The 17,510-nt window shown below is 40.5% G+C and overlaps 2 protein-coding genes across 2 annotated transcripts; both read left to right on the top strand.

The window, feature by feature from the left end:
• The first annotated feature begins 227 nt into the window (after positions 1-227).
• Positions 228-3,842, top strand: LOC121639323. Its single transcript, XM_041984485.1, has 6 exons — positions 228-306; positions 449-781; positions 919-960; positions 1,047-1,145; positions 1,246-1,280; positions 3,451-3,842. The coding sequence occupies exons 1-6, from the start codon at positions 228-230 to the stop codon at positions 3,664-3,666; spliced, it is 804 nt and encodes a 267-aa protein (XP_041840419.1). The 3' UTR covers positions 3,667-3,842.
• Positions 3,843-12,767: 8,925 nt separating this feature from the next.
• Positions 12,768-15,187, top strand: LOC121639908. The gene is made up of 6 exons (XM_041985509.1): positions 12,768-12,907; positions 13,043-13,384; positions 13,489-13,527; positions 13,608-13,718; positions 14,531-14,553; positions 14,911-15,187. The coding sequence occupies exons 1-6, from the start codon at positions 12,862-12,864 to the stop codon at positions 15,013-15,015; spliced, it is 666 nt and encodes a 221-aa protein (XP_041841443.1). The 5' UTR covers positions 12,768-12,861; the 3' UTR covers positions 15,016-15,187.
• The last annotated feature ends 2,323 nt before the right edge of the window (positions 15,188-17,510 follow it).

The following is a 17,510-nucleotide window of genomic DNA, read 5'->3' as shown; positions in this document are numbered from 1 at the left end:
GGTAAACTTGTTCTCAGTAAACACGATGCAGCACAACATGAAGCTGTAGGAAAATTCTGCAATGGTTAATCTGACATTTTCCATCAACCTGAACAACATCCACTTGTGTGAACAGAGACAGCAGGCGGAGCAGATGTTACAGAGAACAGGTTTTGTAGCCCTCGAGTCGTCTAACATGAACCTTTGAACACCACGCCCCCTCCTAATGAAACCCCGTCCTCAATATAATGCGGTCTGAATGTGACAGAGTGATGCTCAGAATGAGGAAATTGAGCTTAATAACAGTTTTACTTCTCTGCAGCCACAGTAAGAGCCGTGTTCTCAGCATTAAATACAACCATCTCTTTAATGCAGTAACTGCTTTTTCCTGATTAACCTCCAGATAAATGTTGAAATAATTGCTGTAATCAGCTTAGAATGAATGTGTTTTCTCTGCTGCTTGTTTCAGGCTGGATCTGTGAGTCTCAGACTGTGGAGGTCCAGCAGGGTGAAGATGCCACTCTGCTGTGCTCCAACATTTCTACATCTCCAACCCAGACGGACTGGTTCAGAGTGGTGAACAGAACCAAACCCAGCTGTATCTCTGCCATGTATGGAGCTGAAGGTGAAGCTTCACTCTGTGATGGATTAAAAGATGGAAAATTTGAGATGAGCGCCAACATGTCAACTGTCTTTCTGAGGATTAAACAAGTGGATTTCTCTGATTCTGGTCTGTATTTCTGTGGATTCTACGTAAAGGGACATATAGTCATTGTCAGTGCAGCAGAGTTAATGGTTCAAGGTAAGTCTGTGTTCATGTTTCATATGTTAACCTTAGATTTTCCTCATCAGATGAACTGAATATCTCAAAGTTATTGTTACAGGAGCAAGAAAACTAAAGACAAGATATAAACATGAATAAAAATGTTTCATTTGCAGGTGAAAATGAATCCATTGATGGAGCCGATTTGAATTCAGAAAGTAAAGTTCCTCCTTCTTTCATCATTTCAGTATCAACCACATCTGAAGTGAGCAGATTTAAATGTTTGACTGTAAATATTTTGTAGAAGCTGATGGATCTACAGACCTGATGAAGGTGATCCTGGGTGCTCTGACTGGTTTCTTCACAGTTGTTCTGGCCGTCAGTGTCTGGAAACTTCAGAAAGGTACGGCTGGCTTAGTTAGTTACCCAGTAACTTCATCATCATGGAAAGAGATGAATAAATCCATGATGAAGGAGTCAGTCATGTTTTATTTGTCTTTTAGCTGCGAATGAGGAGGCGCAGCCAGGAAGAAGTGAGGTAAGAACATTTTATTTAACTAAACTATGATCAGATCTAAAAGTTGTATTTAAACATATGATCCATCTGTAAATAACATCTGTCTGTGGCATCAAACAACTAATTCAGATAAAGCTTCTCATCCTCCGCAGCTTCAGTCAATATCAGTTTAGTTACAGAACGTGTTAAAATGCGATGTGAACATTTATACGTAAACTTCATCTTCTAGACCTGCGTACTCTGATGCAGGGTCGTGGGTTAGAGGAGCTCATCCCAGCTGCTTCCAGGCCAGAGGCAGGGTACACCACGGGCAGACCACCAGTCCTTCACAGCTCTGTTAGATATCTGCTTTCATCATTATCAGTAAACTACAATCACAGCTCTGAAACTTCAACTTTACATCTTTCACAACATGTCAGAGGGCGGCTGAAGCTGAGGAGGATGATGGATGGTTTGATCTCTGTATTTCCCCATTCTCCATGTTGAAGCCCTTTCATACATGAATTATTCTCACATACAGTATTTTACTTCTCCAGAGACACACAGTGATGCTTCTTCATTAATCATATTTGACTTTTGTTTATATCTAATTAAAACATCATCATGTTTATGCCAGACGCTGTATAAGTAGAACCGCTCTGACAAAGTCACCCAGTAAAACCCGGACTAAATCTATCTCCTGCAAGCCTGTGGTTTGATTGGAGCAATCACAGAAGAGCAGCCCAAACAACCATTTTAAGTATAGAAGTCAATTTTATTAAACTATTACGCTATTATTATACTTGGGTCAGAGCTCTGGACTCAGCACACATGGAGGCTGGTTCCAGAGGTCCGAAGTCAACCGAGTGGATCCTTGGCCCCAGCAGGGATGTATCGTCTGCAGTTTTCAACAATCAATACCAACACCGAGGTTAGAAAGTCACTAGAATATAATCACAGTACAAACAGCTTCATCAACTATAATTTATGTGCAGCAGGCCAGTCTGAGTAGTCTTCACTTGGGTGGGTATCAGTATGGTCTTCTTGCGTTGAGGAAGCTGGAATCACCATCAAACTGGGAGCAGACGGATCTAACTCCCAGTAACGTCAAGCCACTTCACAGGATGACCCTTCGAGGTGGGCTGGAGACCAGGTAGACCCAGGGCAGATGACAGGACAGACCAGAATCCCAGTGGCAGCTAGATGGAGGTGGTCACCAAATCCAAGGGTCTATAAGTTCACAGATTCTGTACAACTCCACACAGGAACCCAGACACACCCACCAGAATATTTACAATAATAACTAATAGCAGCAGGGGCAGGACACACACCAGTGACTCCTGGCTGCCTCACACCAGTCTGCTTTGTGGCCTTGTTGTTCCTCCAGTAGGGTTAGATACTGGAAGATAAGAAAATTACCATTCTGAACACAACATAAAAAAAATATAACTCCTATCTAGTCTCTCCATGACATTCATATAATAAAAATATTTAATAATAATAAATAATAAATAAATATTTTGTTTTTTTGTTTATTACTGAAGCCTGATAAACACAATAGATGTACTCCTGCAGTAATAATATACCATCAGGACTGCATGGTGGTGTAGTGGTTAGCTGTTCAAGCCTTGACTGGGGAGAAGTTTGAACAGTGGCCTTTCTATGTGGAGTCTTCATTTTCTCCCCATGTTTTCACATATTCTCTCCAAGGACTCCAGCTTCCTCCTGGAGGAAGACTCTCACTCTAAATTCTCCCAGTTTGTCTCTGTGTGGGTCCTGCGATGGACCGGTGACCTGTCCTGGGTGTACTCTTCCAGCAACCCTGAACTGGATTATGTGGTTTAGCAAAAGAAAGAGTATTTATTTCTTCAGTCGGTGGCAGTGTGTTGAATGTCCAGTGAAGTGGCTAATTTAAAAAAAAACCCTCCTGACTGTAATTCTGAGCAGTCTGATCGTTTTCTTCATCATGACTGTTGTTGCTGTGGTTCTTCTAATCACATCTACAGGTTCAACTTGCATTTTCGCTTGTGAAACATGTTTAGACAGAAAAATAAAAAGCTAATTATTTAGTTGTTCTAAACTGAGAAAAGCAGAGAAAAAAAAGAAGAACTGAGTCCTGATAGAAAGATCACCAGAAAATTTTGCTAATTTTAATCGTATTTTTTGTGTTTCTGAACTATTAAGTGAAAAGTTCTTCTTCATTGCACCACAGTTTCTTAATACTTTATTTCCAGACTCTGGACCCTGCAGACCTGGACCCTGCAGACCTGATGTTCCCCTCAGAAACTATGCGAAGGAGGAGGCCTGCAGAAGAGAGAGCAGTGGAGACTCATGTTATTTATACTGCCAGCAAATAGACTTGGTTTCTGGGCTGCAGAGGTGTAGATCTACATCTCTGCACAGGAAGACACAGCACAGTGTGGTCTGATCACATCTGAAACCAGCAGGACTTCACTGGTAGTGAGAAAAGTCTGAAAAGAACCAGTAAAATCTGATCTGCTCACCTTTGACTGAATAATTTCAGCCTCTGTATTGTTGCATAATTGTTTTTAATATAGATGTAAATTAACAGAATAATCCAGAACATGTGATGACAAACATCATCTGTATGAGTCTTTACTACAGGAAGACATCAGCACTGACCACAAACATCACATGAGTCCTTGTTGTGGAGATCAAGAATAAAACTGCTGTAAAAACTCTCAGTCTCTTTGTTGATATTTTATATGAATAATAATGAACCACAGAGTCTCTTGGAAAACATAAAGGAAGCTCTGAATTATCCAGCAATTCATTTGCTAAATAAACAGAACAAAACAAGTGATGGAGGATGAACCACACAGAGACAGTGATGACTGTTGTGTTGTTTGTCAGGAACTTCAGTGGTTTAACCTGTGTTCTGTTTATCGTTAGCATGAAATGTTTGTTATCATTGAACAGTTTTTTTTTTCGTCTATTTGACTGAATTTGACATGTTGACATTATTTTCCTTCCCTGAATTGTGACACTGGATGTGTCAATAAAAAAGAAAAAGGCTTAGCTTACTTCCATGAACGTGTTAGCTTAAGCAGCTAATACTAAAGTAGCTAATGCTAATGTAGCTAAGTCAAAGTCAGCTTTATTGTTATTTTCTTCACATGTACAAGACATACAAAGGAATCAAAATTATGTTTCCCGTTGTCCCACGGTGAAGACAGGACATTTCAAAAGCGAAGTAAACATTAAAAACAAAAAAACAAAAAACAAAAATAAATAAATATATAAAAATGCACAGGCACATCAAATATCTGACACAACACAATAGTGATAAAGTGCAAAGATATAAGACAAATAACTTAGCTAAGTCTAAAGTGGAAAATGGTAACACAGCTAACACTTTTTTTTTTTTTTTTTTTGTAATCAGTGATGTATCCTGAGGTTACTGGGTGTTTCGGGTCTCTCGAACATCAGACACCCTCACTCAGGCGACCCTGCCGAGGTTGATCAGGCCTCAGCATGTGCCCTTGCAGCTCACCCACTGATCACCTTTCTTTATCCAGAGCCACCTGGAGGCTTTTTCTGCTGCCTCTGTGCTGTTACAGATGGCTCTCCTCTTCCTTTAACCTGTGATGCCGAGTGCAGTATTGCCCCTGCAGAGGGACTGTCCTGCAAAGCCTCTGCATCCAACCTCCACAGGTAAGCACCTAGCCTTCCAGCCTCGTCTATGGTAGTCGCTGACTAGCTCCTGGTACTTGTTCCTCTTTCGCTCAAAGGCCTCCTCCATTCTCTCTTCCCATGGCACGCTGAGCTCCAGCATGACAACATTCCTTGTTGCCTCTGACATCAAAATGATGTACGGTCTAAGAGTAGTCTTAGCCACATGCTGGGGGAACATGAGTTGCTTGCCTAGGTCCACTTTTCAGCTGCCAGTCCTGTGCAGTGTTGAGAAGTCCTGATGTTTCTCTAGATATTGCTGTTGGCTTCTCTCCAGCTCTGATAAAGCTGGTGGTGTGCTTCCTAGGTTTTGAGCTTCGGCATGTGGTTATAGCACCACAGAGGCTGTCTGCAACGCCAGCGGTATCTGCCTTCGCCCAGAGGTTTTGGGCGGCAGCTCAATGCACTGTTGGGGTTTGGCATACACACCATCATGCCCTCTGGCAAAGGGGGCATGATGGTGTGTCTGTCAAACCCCAACAGTGCAGATTAGATGGACTGGGAAGAACATCATAGACAGCCTGGACAAGGAACTTGATGCAGTGTGGCTCTGCCCGCTAAAGGTCAGTCCAAGTGATTTTTCTCTCCACAACCTGTTCACATCTAGTCCAGGCACCTTGCTGTCTCATCCCCACTGCTCTGCAGGACCTCTCTTCCTCTACAGCTGCTCTCACTTCATCCTGGACCAGTTGCCTTCGCTCTTTTTCCCGTACCCTATCGTAGCGCGGGACTGGAATGGCTATGCAGCACTGAGTTTGCATCTCAAAGTGAACAGAAACCAGAACTTTAGAAATGGAGCCACATGTGTTGTTTGCTGCTACTAGATAGACTCACAAACCCAATGACAGCAGCTCAGAGTGAAAATAATCCATCTTCACACTCGTCTTCTTGTTGAGTTCTTTATTTCTTGTAAAGTCTCCTTTATTTGTAAGCAAAACAAATAAACGGTGTTTGATGGAGGAAGAGCTTCTTGCGTCACTGAGGAGGTCCAGACAGAGTGTGGTCTGCTGCAGTAGCATATAGACATACATATCTAGAATAAGAGGAATAGATCACTTATTATGGTTCCTGTTATTTAACATTAAGCTTTCATGTTACTGACTAAGCTCTCCAGGTGTGTTTTTAGGTGGATGTGGTTGCTCCAGACACTGGGATTTTTATACCACAGATGTTGCAGTTTGCTGCTCTTTTAATTGTCCCTTTATTTGATACAGTTGACCACAATATATTACTTAAAAGACTGGAGAACTATGTGGGCCTCTCTGGCACTGCACTACTCTTGTTTAAATCTTATTTAGAGAATAGAAAATACTTTGTGTCAATGGAAAAGTTTACATCTGAGCAGATAAGAATTACATGTGGAGTTCCCCAAGGTTCCATCCTGGGGCCTCTTCTGTTTAACATCTACATGATCCCACTGGCACAGATTATAAAGAAAAACAAAATTAGTTACCATAGCTACGCAGATGACGCACAGATATATATTACAATGTCACCAGGAGATCGAGGCCCTGTACAGGCTCTTGGGAAATGCATTGATGAGATTAATGACTGGATGTGTCTGAACTTTCTCCAGTTAAACAAAAACAAAACTGAAGTGATGGTTTTTGGAGCCAAAGAGAAACGATTTAGTGTCACCACAGAGCTTTCAGTCTATACAACTAAAAACCACCAATCAGACTCTCCTTTACAGATAGGGGGAGAAGCTCGGTCATCCAGGAGGAGCTTAGAGTAGGACCACTGCCCTTTTTATTCATTTATTTATTTTTAATATTTTCTTGTTTTTTGTTTCTCTTTGTGAAACACTCTGTGATTTTTATCTTGATAGGTGCTACATAAATAAGATTTTACTTGCTTACTTATCCTAAGGGCTTAGAATTGCTTACTGTTAGCGTACATATCATGGATGCTTCGTAGTCCTAGCATTCATTTGGATGTATGCTGCTCAGGTGAACCCAAAGAAAAGCTTTGCGTGCTCTGTATATATTAGAAGTGCTGTATGAGTGATCACATGAAAGCCCTTTGAGGGATCAACCAGATTAAAAAAGCTCCATATAAATATAATTAATCTACCCTTTTACAAATCAACATTTTTTTTACATATTTATTGAAAAACTCATGGACGTTGTGTGACTAAATAATTGTGATTTTCAGAACATGGACTCAGATGATGTGAACTACACAGCTCTAAGTTTCCAGGCCAAAGCCAGAGGAGGCAGCAGGCCTGCATCAGAGACACATCTGCAGCCACATGTTATGTATGCTGCCACCAGATAGACTCAGGAAGCAGCTGGAGCTGCAGCTCAGAGTGGACTTCAGGCTTCTTCACATTCATCTGCTGACACGTTTCTGTTTGTGTGTCAAAGAGTCGCTGGTAGAAATAAACTTTCTTCATCCATCTGTCCACCTGGTTTCTGAGTACAGAAAGATCATGTTAGAGGTGTGATGGTAATTAACTCTGCACACATGATCCTCACAGTCTTAGGCCTGGTACACACATCAGGATTTTTTTAATCTGAAGAGATTTTTCATCTAACACATGAAAATAAAAATCAGACATTTAACAGTTTGATCGTACTGTGTGTGGTGGCTCTGATAATATCAGCACAGGAAAACACACATAAAAAGATGCTGTCCCACAACCAATCTAAAATCTAGAAAAAGAACCTGGGCAACAACTGGAAAAGACAAGACCCATCATGGAAGAGGATATACAAGAAGAGGGAATGATGGTAGTCTTGGGACTTTTGGTGCTTGGATGGCCGGTGTCTGGCGGGGCTGCCGATCTTGGCCCACCGGGGCCTGTGTCCCGTGACTGCGGGGGGCTCTGGCTGGGGCTCTGCTCTACCGCTGTCGGGGTGGGTCTGGGGTCATCTTCATGGTGAGGTGGCTTGGGTTTGTGCTCCGGGATCGCTGCTGATCACCCGGGTCTCTGGGCCGCCCTAGTCTGCCTCTAGCCTCCATGGAGACGTGGTCATATTTGCAGGATCACACTCATCTCTGATCTCTCCTCAATCGTCATCCTCTGCATGCTGACACAGTTACTGAGTCATCCAGTGGGTTTTATACACTAGCTAGCTTTATTTAGGGTGTTTTTTATTATTTTATTTATGTTTTTAATGTGTGTGTTTCTGGTACTTTGGTTGTTGTTGTGATACATCTTGTTACCGTTTTACTTTTTCAACCTGCTGATGACTGTCAGCTTAATTTACCTGTAAAAGTTGTAGGAAAGTCTCTGTTGTGTTTCTGTACAGGTGTAACAGCTGGTTGTTTGGTGTTGGGTTGGATTTAAGGTCATTGCCTCTATCTACTCTATCTTTGTCTCCTCTTCCTTTTTCCCCACTTTCCTTTATACTTCTCTTCATTACTGTCATTTTTTTTTCTGTCCCGTCCAGTCAGGTTCAACAAGATTACATAAATAATACTAAGTAAATGAGATAAAACAATACTTTAAACAAGAATAAAAAATCAGATTATCAATACGAGCCTTATACCCACAAAGCTCCTCTTAACAAAGCAAATCTGTTCGGCACAACACAGCAGCCAGACCATCATTCTGCTGCTACTGTGCTGGAAAGTTAAAAAAGAAAGAGGTGTGATGGAGGAGGAGTCAGAGCTGACAATTGTCAGACTTCCTCATGAAAAGAATCCAGAGGTCTGCTGTGGGAGGAGCGACACACACACCAGTGTGTGACAAGAAGAGACAGCTCAGTGTGGTCTCAGTACATCTGAAGTAAACATCACGGACCTCTAAAGTAAAAGATCTTTAGGAAAAGTTTAAAAACACGACCAGGTTCAAATTAAAGCTGCAGGATTTACATATTTATGATTTATAATAAGTAATAAAACAGCAGGAAAGCCTGAGATGCAACATGATGCCTTAAAGGTGAGACATAAAGAGCTAAAAAAAAGAAGGTTGACTCTCACCTGTTTAATTCCTCACTAACACAAATATCTAATCAGCCAATCACATGACAGCATTTAGTCATGTAGACTTGATGAAGAAGACTTGCTGAAGTTCAAACTGAGGATCAGATTGAGGAACAAAGAGGATTTAAGTGACTTTGAACATGGCATGGTTGTTGGTCTGAGTATTTATTGGGATTTTCACACACAACCATCTCTAGGGTTTACAGAGAATGGTCTGAAGAAGAGAAAATATCCAGTGAGCAGCAGTTGTTTGGACCAGAATGTCTCCACAGTCAGATTCGATAAAGTGGCTGGTGAGTTTTTATTAAGATAGATTTGGGACGCTGACGGTGATACTCACCGATACTTACAGTATAATGATCTGCAGGGGAGGGGGGAGGTGTTAATCTACATCTCTGCACAGGAAGAGACAACACAGTGTGGTCTGATCACATCTGAAACCAGCAGGACTTCACTGGTAGTTGCCATGGGGATCAGTATGTTTAGTTTAATGCACTGGAACATTTTCCAAAACTGGTCAAGACTTGCTCCAGAAAGGATGAACAATAAATTTAATAAACGGAGGTCCAGCTGGGCAACAACATCATGCTGCTGTGCTCCAACATTCATTGTGGGCGGTGGAGGTGTGAAATATACATCTCTGCACAGGAAGAGAGCTGGTGTGCTGCTCAGACCACAGCACAGCATCTAAAATTAGCAGGACTTCTCTGTTAGTGAGAAAAAGCAAACAAACAAGTGATGGAGGCTGAACCACACAGAGACACTGGGTTTAGACCCGGGGGGAGTGATGACGAGCGGGGAGGAAGAGTTTACTGCTGAAATGGAGGAGAAGTGATTTTAAAAGAGAGTTTATCAAAATGAAGGAGGAACAGATCTTTTAGAGGGAAGTTGATAATAAAATATATCAAAGTTAATAATAAAGTGATCATTTTGCATGCATGTGTTTCAGGCTGCAGTCTGCAAAGTGCAACAGCGTCCTTGGAGGTCTCTTAACAAATAAAGACAATGTAGCATAAAGGAGATGGACTGGGACATAACTTTAGCTGCTGCTTAGAGCAGCTGAACAGAATCATAATATAGTTAGAAGTTGAGGAATCATTTTAAAGTGTGGTTATCTGCTGAACTTAAAGGTCACACGTCAACATTATTTATCAAGTTGGAACATCTTCTAAGTTTATCTGCAAGCACACTTTGATTGGTTTGTTCCACTTGTGTTTAGAAGAAGCGTTGTCACTGAGCAAGCCATCCAGCTGATGCCCCAGCTCATCGCCCAGTTTAACCCTTCATCTGGAACTCCCTGAAATACAACCATTGAAAATAGTGTTATTGTTATGATGGAGGATAGTACAAGACTTAATTTTTTCTAAGATAACAGAAGTTATACAGTAGTAGGTGGTTAGTACTAACAGTTTTTGTGAATTTCCATGAGATCTCAGGGAAGTAGCTGGGATGTAGCCTGATGTTTGATGACTGGTGTGGAAGCTTGGTGTAGAGATTTCATGGACTAGCATGCAGAGGGTAGTCCATGTATGTCCAGTGGAGTGTGGAAATATGGTTCTTCACCCAATAAAGGAATAATGGAGTGTGAACTCTGCTCAACTGGTTAGCTGCTCAGTCACCTGATGTCTGTTGTGTTTTTTGTCATAACATCAGTGTGGTTTGAGGTATGCGTCTGTTTATGGTTAGTATAAAAAGTCTTTTAAATATTCAACTGATATTATTAATATTTTCAGCTTATTTCCCTTTATTTGATGTGTGGATGAAAACTACAGAAGCGTAGTTTTCTTCCAGAACATGGCTACAGACACATGTTGCTAGGTGACATGACGCCCCTCCTTCTGTAATTTTCCACTGTGGTATCAGATAAAACAAAAAAGAAAAAAGCTACAGAGAGTAGCCTTTACTTCTTTAATAAAACCACATGCAACAGAAGCTGTTTCCACCAAACACATCTATATTTACACTTTAGTTCTGTATTGGCTAAAGAGATTCACATGATCAGTGCTAACAGTGGTTTATGTCCACTGTTTAGTTTATATGATTTTATTTTCTCTTACTCAGTGAGCAAATGTTTTATTCTTTACAAATGTTTGAGGAATATATTGTACTGTTCTGTTTCTGGTTTGAGAATGAACATAGATAAACAACATTCCTTCATAAAGTGATAAATATTAGGTCATGTCTACAAGAAACATAAGTTTCCTTGACTCAGTATTTAACTAATATTTAAATGAATTATAAATGTGTTATTAATTATTTAAGTCTTGTTGACTTTAGATACAAAGCTATATTTTACACAGTTTATTAGAGAATCAGCCCACTGAGCATGCTCAGAATGATGTTTTCTTGTACTTTGATGTTTGGTAATGTAGATTTTACCACCTACAGGCCCTTTACGATCATGTACATGTTTGTGGGAAAATAATTGGAAAATAAAAAGATTTTTTATATATAAAATCTGACATACTGTAGTCAAGACTTTCATTAGCATCCCAGCTGAAACTGGAGTGTCTGTCCACAGGACCACTTTAATGACTCTTAAAGATTAAACCTGCAAAAGAGCCTGTTGGGAACTAACATTTTCCATTACAGTAAACAAGCAGAACCAGTAACTGGATGGAGTTGGAGCAGAGTTAAATGAGACCAGGTCATGAGGGAGGCAAGGGACGTTGAGTCCATAGGGGCCATATTTAGAGCCTCCTTTGTTGAGGCAACTAACTTGAGCTGTAAGGTAAGATAGTTGGTTCCTATTGTCGTGGGAACCTCTAAACCAGATGGTAGGACACTAGTGGTGAGGGACACTGTCAAGCTGAAGAAGGAGTTCTATCAGGCCTTTGTAGCCTGTGGGTCTCTTGAGGTAGCCGAGAGGTATCGGTAGGCCAGGTGGAATGTGGCTTTAGTGGTTGATGAGGCAAAAAGTTGCGGAGTGAAGGTTGGGCTTCATCAGGGCTGCTCATTGTCAGAGATTCCGTCCATAACTTTTATGGACAGAATTTCTCTGTGCAACATTGTAGGGGTCCAGTCTGGTGGACTCAGGATTGGATCTCTGCTTTATGCAGATGATATAGTCCTGTTTGCCTCATTGGGACATGATCTTCAACTATCACTGGACTAGTTCTCAGCCAAGTGTCAAGCAGAAATACTGACAGAGTCACATATTCATTGATAACAGTGGTCGACATCCACTGTTTTAGTTCTTCTGATACTCAGGGAACAAAAATCATATTGTGTACAGATGTTTGAAAAATGTGTTGTAAAAATCTGTTCCTGATTTGAGAGTAAATAAAGATTAATAACATTACTCCTTCAGGTGATAGTTATTATGGATGGATAGATCCTGGATTAAATGGGCGGAGCAAGTACACAACTGGGAATTTGCAGCGTACTTGTCTAGATGCGTTCTTTAAAATAGAACAGTTTTGGGGCCTCAAGTACGCATATTGAGAAAAGGTCCATGAGGGAGCTGTATAGGAACAGCTGAAAGGTCCAATTTAAACCTGGAAAACAGGCAAACTGGTTAATTGACTAGGGAAGGTGCTGGAAACTAACATTTTCTACTGTGGTACACCAACAGACACTTGCAGGAGATGATTTAAATGAGAAATGAGGAAACAGTCCCTGAAAGTAGATGGACAAAATTTATGGAAATTTTTCTCTTGTTTTGGTCTCAATTCATACTTGATGTTAAAACACACAAATTTCCACCTTTATAATAGTTGTGTTGACCAAATGAGACAAAATCTGAACATTGTCTCAAAGTTGTAGAAGCAAAACTATTTAGAACGTTTTTAGAAGCAAAAACTATTAACTGACAAGCTGTGAAATGAGATCGAGTATAATTTAAGAGCAACATTCAGCATTGGAACATGTTTTCCTGAAAGCACTAATGTGGTCAGTTCAAGCAACAGAATCTCCGCCTCTTAACGCCTCTAAACACTGAAAGCATCCTGACTGGGTTACAGTTCATTAGCGGACATCACTTTGCTGCAGTCAACACACCATGAAGACCTTCACCTTGATAACAGCTTCACTTCTCTGCAGCTTTAGTAAGTTCTAGCTCTGAATTATTCTCAACCATATTTACTGTATGTTCAGTGCAGAACTATATCAAATTTTAAAAGTTCATTCAAAGCTTCTTTTTTTCTGATTGAAAATAAATAATGAGTTTGCTGTTGTTTCAGGTTGGGTCTCTGTCTCAGTTTCTGGGTCTCAGATCGTGGAGGTCCGTCCTGGTGAAAATGTCTCACTGTCGTGCTCTAACATGTCCAAATATGATTCACCAGCATTCTGGTTCAGACTGGTCGACAGAAACAATGTCAGCTGTATCTCTGTCATGTACGGTGGTAAAGGAAACCCAGAATACTGCGATGGATTTAAAGATGAATCATTTGAAATGAGTTCAAACATCTATACTGTCTTTCTTAAAATCAAAAAGGTGGAAATATCTGATTCTGGACTTTATTTCTGTGGATTTTATGATAGTGGACGCCCAGTTTTCAGTGTGGTACATTTCCATGTGAAAGGTAAGATGTAACAGTAAATGATCTCATTTTCTTTGTTCTTGTTTTTTCCATTAACAATAGAAATTAACTGAGTTTCTAATTTTCTTCCTCCATTTTATTAAAAGGCTCCCATGAACCAGATAACATCAGCAGTGATTGTCAAAGTGAGATTTCTTTCATTATAACCACTAGTTATCCACATCTCAGTCCACCATTAACTCTGGATTAATGCATGTTGTTATAGAAAAGCTTGATGTAGACCCGAAGCTGCTGGTTGGGATTCTGGCTGGTCTGACTGTTTTCTTCATGACCATCATCGTTGGTCTGGTTCTTCAAATCAAGAAACTTCAGAAAGGTATTTCTTAAAGATGCTGAATCCATTTCATCCAACTGTGTTCTGCTAATTGACTTTTTAAAAGAATTTTGTTCAGGTTCAGTCTTTCCAGTTGTTTCCTAACCTGACTAAAGGAGACAGACAGGCTAGAGGTGGAGGCAGAGGAGGTCTGAGGATGTTCTGATGTGGAGGGAAATGAGGATGTGTTAAGGTCCATGACTGAGCTGCAGGGTGATGGAGTGGAGGTGTGACAGAAAAACTGTGGGCTCGTGGGCAGTGTGTGGTCTATATGACTGGAGGTGGGGGGTAACGTTAAAAACGGTTCTGGACTGAACTAAATTGGGGAACGTGTTAAGCTAATTTGCTCTGTCCAGACTTCCATCAGTTGTGCTTTCTTTAATAATTCTCCATCTTTATTCCTGAAGCATTTCTTGTTCAAGTGTTATTAAGCTTCCCTGGTGGTCTACAGATTGTTATTAGAGAAGGATCACACTGTTTTGTTGGGACGATGCTGTCCATATAGAAGTTTATAAAACCTGTCACACACTGAGTCATGGCATTGATGTCATCTCCATGTAGCTCACAGAGGCAGAGATGCCGTTAAGCAACAGGCAAGCGGCATCTCTGCCTCTTGCTACTTGCCGGCAACTGGCAAGTAGCAAGTAGTAGTCTTAAAGAAAGGTTTGATAAACTGTACATGAAATTTACACAATGTGATCTGACCTTCTACAAAATTGCTGCCAAAGAAACTTTCTTGGACATTGTTTTATTAGACATTACAATTTTAACATTTTCTTTGTTTTTCTTTGCATGTTTGTATGTTGCTGATGAAGAAAAATGTCTGCAAACGAATGAAGTAAGAAAAGATTCACTATTTCCTGTTAAATGATTCATCATTAATCTATACTTTGACTTTGAATCTACAGGAAACTGTTGTACTGTTTCATTGCTGTTTACGAAACTGAAACATGCAGTTGTTTGCAATTACCTGTTTTCTGCTTATATTTAATAACCCAGTAACCTCTCTTAGAAGGCTGTTTCCCACAAACACTGTATATATATATATATATATGTATATATATATATATATATGACATCTGTGTGTATTATATGCAATTCACTGTATGTTTTCTCCCGACTGTTTCCTTTGGTCTTGTTCAGCTCACTGTATGTATGAAATGTGCTGTATAAATAAACTTGTCTTGTCTTACAGAACCCTGACTCTGATGAGCTGAACTACGCCACAGTCACCTTTGATCGACAAGGAAGAAGAAGAAGAGAGCTGGAGCCAAATGTTGTTTATGCTGCCACCAGATAGACCGAAGGAGGAAACCAAACCAGAGCTCAGTGTTAAACTGATGCTTTGACTTCTGGGAGAGGTTGCTGATGTTATGTGTCAGATAATGTCAGTGCTTTTTTTGTCTTGAGACTGTGGTTTGTCTTCGAAGAACGACAAGGGGTGTTAATGTCAGTCTGTTATTTTATCAGAGTTACAGAAAGATTCATGATGAGGAACACATCCCTTGTTTGACAGACAGAAAGTTTAGTCTGAGGACGGCTGAGGTAAAAACATGAAGCTTGTATCTTCATACAAATAAAACCTGAAGTAAATCAATGAATTCTTTCTGACTTTCTCATATTAAGCTTGTCGTGTTTTTTATTTGTGGAGATGTTTTTTGAAAAATATTAGAGCTAAAAATGGAGGACTTCTGTTCATCTGACACCCCAGACCCTGGGTGTGTAAAGTACGTGGTTTATTTTCAGAACATGTACTACTGTGTATTATTTATATACTGAAGGTTTTTTATGTAAGAAATTGAGACATGAATTGTATAAATACCATAAATATACCATAAATATTATATAATTTCACAAATTTACACATTAATAGAGTTGGACATTTTTTGCCAGCATTCCTTCCTGGCTGTCGCTATGGCAACAGCGTTGTCGTTTTCCTGGATGATACCTTTAAATTCTTCATATTTCTAAAAAGTAATGGTCTTCTCCTTCATGGTGAAGTAGCTGCTCTGCAGGGTTTCTCCATGTATGCGATTGGTCAGATGCTGCAGACTCCGCCCCTTTCATGTGAGCATGCACTGATCCAAATTGAAAAACCCTGGGTTGAATTACCGATAACCAGCTTTGTAGTACCGCTTATCCAGATCCTGAATGTCTGGGTAAGTCTATCATGGTAGCAGAGAGACATCCTGGTATGTTAACTACGCTTCGTTGTACAGGCCTCAAGTCTACTGATAATCCTAGAAAATTTCAGGACTTGCTGAATCAGCAGAAGGAGCTGCATCATCAGGTCCACAAGAGTAACATCATGCAGTCATTAGTGTTCAGACAGGTTCAGAAACTGGAGGCAGAACTCCACGAGGAGAAAGTGAGAAGAGAAATGGCGGAGACTTCTTTATCTGAGCAGCAATGTGAAACGGACAAAGCCAAGACCAAACTGATCCACACTCACATTCAGCTCCAGGATCGGTCCAATTAGTCAAACTCTGAGTCTGTTACCATGGTAACTGACTCTGTGAAGTAAAACCTACTCGCTATTCTCCAGTCGTAAATATCCAACATCACACAACGTGGACGTGCAGTGACATCAAAGAAAGTTTTGTGCTCTGCACTGTGAAACTTTGTAAAATATATTTGTAAATGGTTCTGCTGATCAGGCTTCTGGGAAGTTTAGTTTGAGGCCCAGCAACCATTTTGTGTTTTGGTGGCTGCTGGACCAGGATCCATCCACTACATGACCTATGATGAGGTCACATTGTGTACTGTGGCCGTTTCCCGTATTTCTAGATTCTGTGCGTCCGCCTTGGTCAGAGTTGGACATGGAGGTAGGAACATTTTCCCGTCTAGTTTGGTTTTTATAAATCTCAAAAGTTGACTATTTTTGGTGTACGCTGGTTTTTCCTCCTACGCCAGCTTGATAAATGAGGCCCCAGGTCACCAGCTGATCAGCCTCCCTCCTGTAGATGGACTCATTCAGAGATAAGACTGATGAGGGTGGCGTCATCTGTTAACTTCAGGAGTTTGTCTGACTGGTGACTGGAGGTGCAGCTGTTGGTCTACAGGGTGAAGAGAGGAAAGAACACACCCCTGCGGGGAACTGTTGCTGATGATGCAGGAGTTGGATGTGTGTTCTCACAGGTTTACATGATGCCTTCAGTCAGACAGGAAGTCTGTGATTCACCTGCAGGTGGAGGAAGTGCTGGTTGAAGGTAATGTGGAGCCCTAGATGAGCCTCAACTGAGACGCATCCAAAAACAAAATATGTAAAAAATGAACACAATGTCGTTTTTTACCTGAAATCCCTGAAGTCAGTGTTTGGTCCTTCATCAGGTTTTTTGCATTGAACTGACGTAGTTTAAAATTACATTAAAAATATTAAACAAAATATCAAATGTTCTCAGAGTTCATTCTTAACATATGAACAAATCATTTAAAGCACAATGGTGATATTTTACTGGATTATAATGCTACTGACATCAGCACACACAACAAAATCAATAAATCTTTGCAGTTTAGTAAATACCTAAAATCTTCATGATGAAAAATATTTCACATTATCATTTATTTAGTATGGTCCACATTCAGTTCCTTTGTAGGACCAATCATCTTGTCTAGTGCAGGAGTTCTTAACCTTTTTTATGTTGGGGCCCAACTTTTCCAGTACAAAGTGGTCCGGGGCCCATTCACAACACTGTTTTGGTTTAATTGATCTCACTCTTTGGATTCAATAACTAAACCAAATCCACTCAAAGTTTTGCCAGAGGGAATTTTAAAGTATTGCACCAGGAGCTCAAA

This window comes from Melanotaenia boesemani, chromosome 5 (assembly GCF_017639745.1).
Source record: "Melanotaenia boesemani isolate fMelBoe1 chromosome 5, fMelBoe1.pri, whole genome shotgun sequence".
Taxonomy (NCBI): domain Eukaryota; kingdom Metazoa; phylum Chordata; class Actinopteri; order Atheriniformes; family Melanotaeniidae; genus Melanotaenia; species Melanotaenia boesemani.
Note: the sequence above shows the minus strand (reverse complement) of the source record. Positions and strands in the feature narration are given on the sequence as shown.

Bases quoted from the DNA above. Each gene is read 5' to 3' on its own strand.
- LOC121639323 (XM_041984485.1), top strand. From the start codon at position 228: ATGCGGTCTGAATGTGACAGAGTGATGCTCAGAATGAGGAAATTGAGC. The intron at 307-448 runs GTAAGAGCCGTG...TGCTTGTTTCAG, and splicing joins TTTACTTCTCTGCAGCCACA to GCTGGATCTGTGAGTCTCAG. The intron at 782-918 runs GTAAGTCTGTGT...TTTCATTTGCAG, and splicing joins AGCAGAGTTAATGGTTCAAG to GTGAAAATGAATCCATTGAT.
- LOC121639908 (XM_041985509.1), top strand. From the start codon at position 12,862: ATGAAGACCTTCACCTTGATAACAGCTTCACTTCTCTGCAGCTTTA. The intron at 12,908-13,042 runs GTAAGTTCTAGC...CTGTTGTTTCAG, and splicing joins TTCACTTCTCTGCAGCTTTA to GTTGGGTCTCTGTCTCAGTT. The intron at 13,528-13,607 runs GTGAGATTTCTT...ATGTTGTTATAG, and splicing joins CATCAGCAGTGATTGTCAAA to AAAAGCTTGATGTAGACCCG.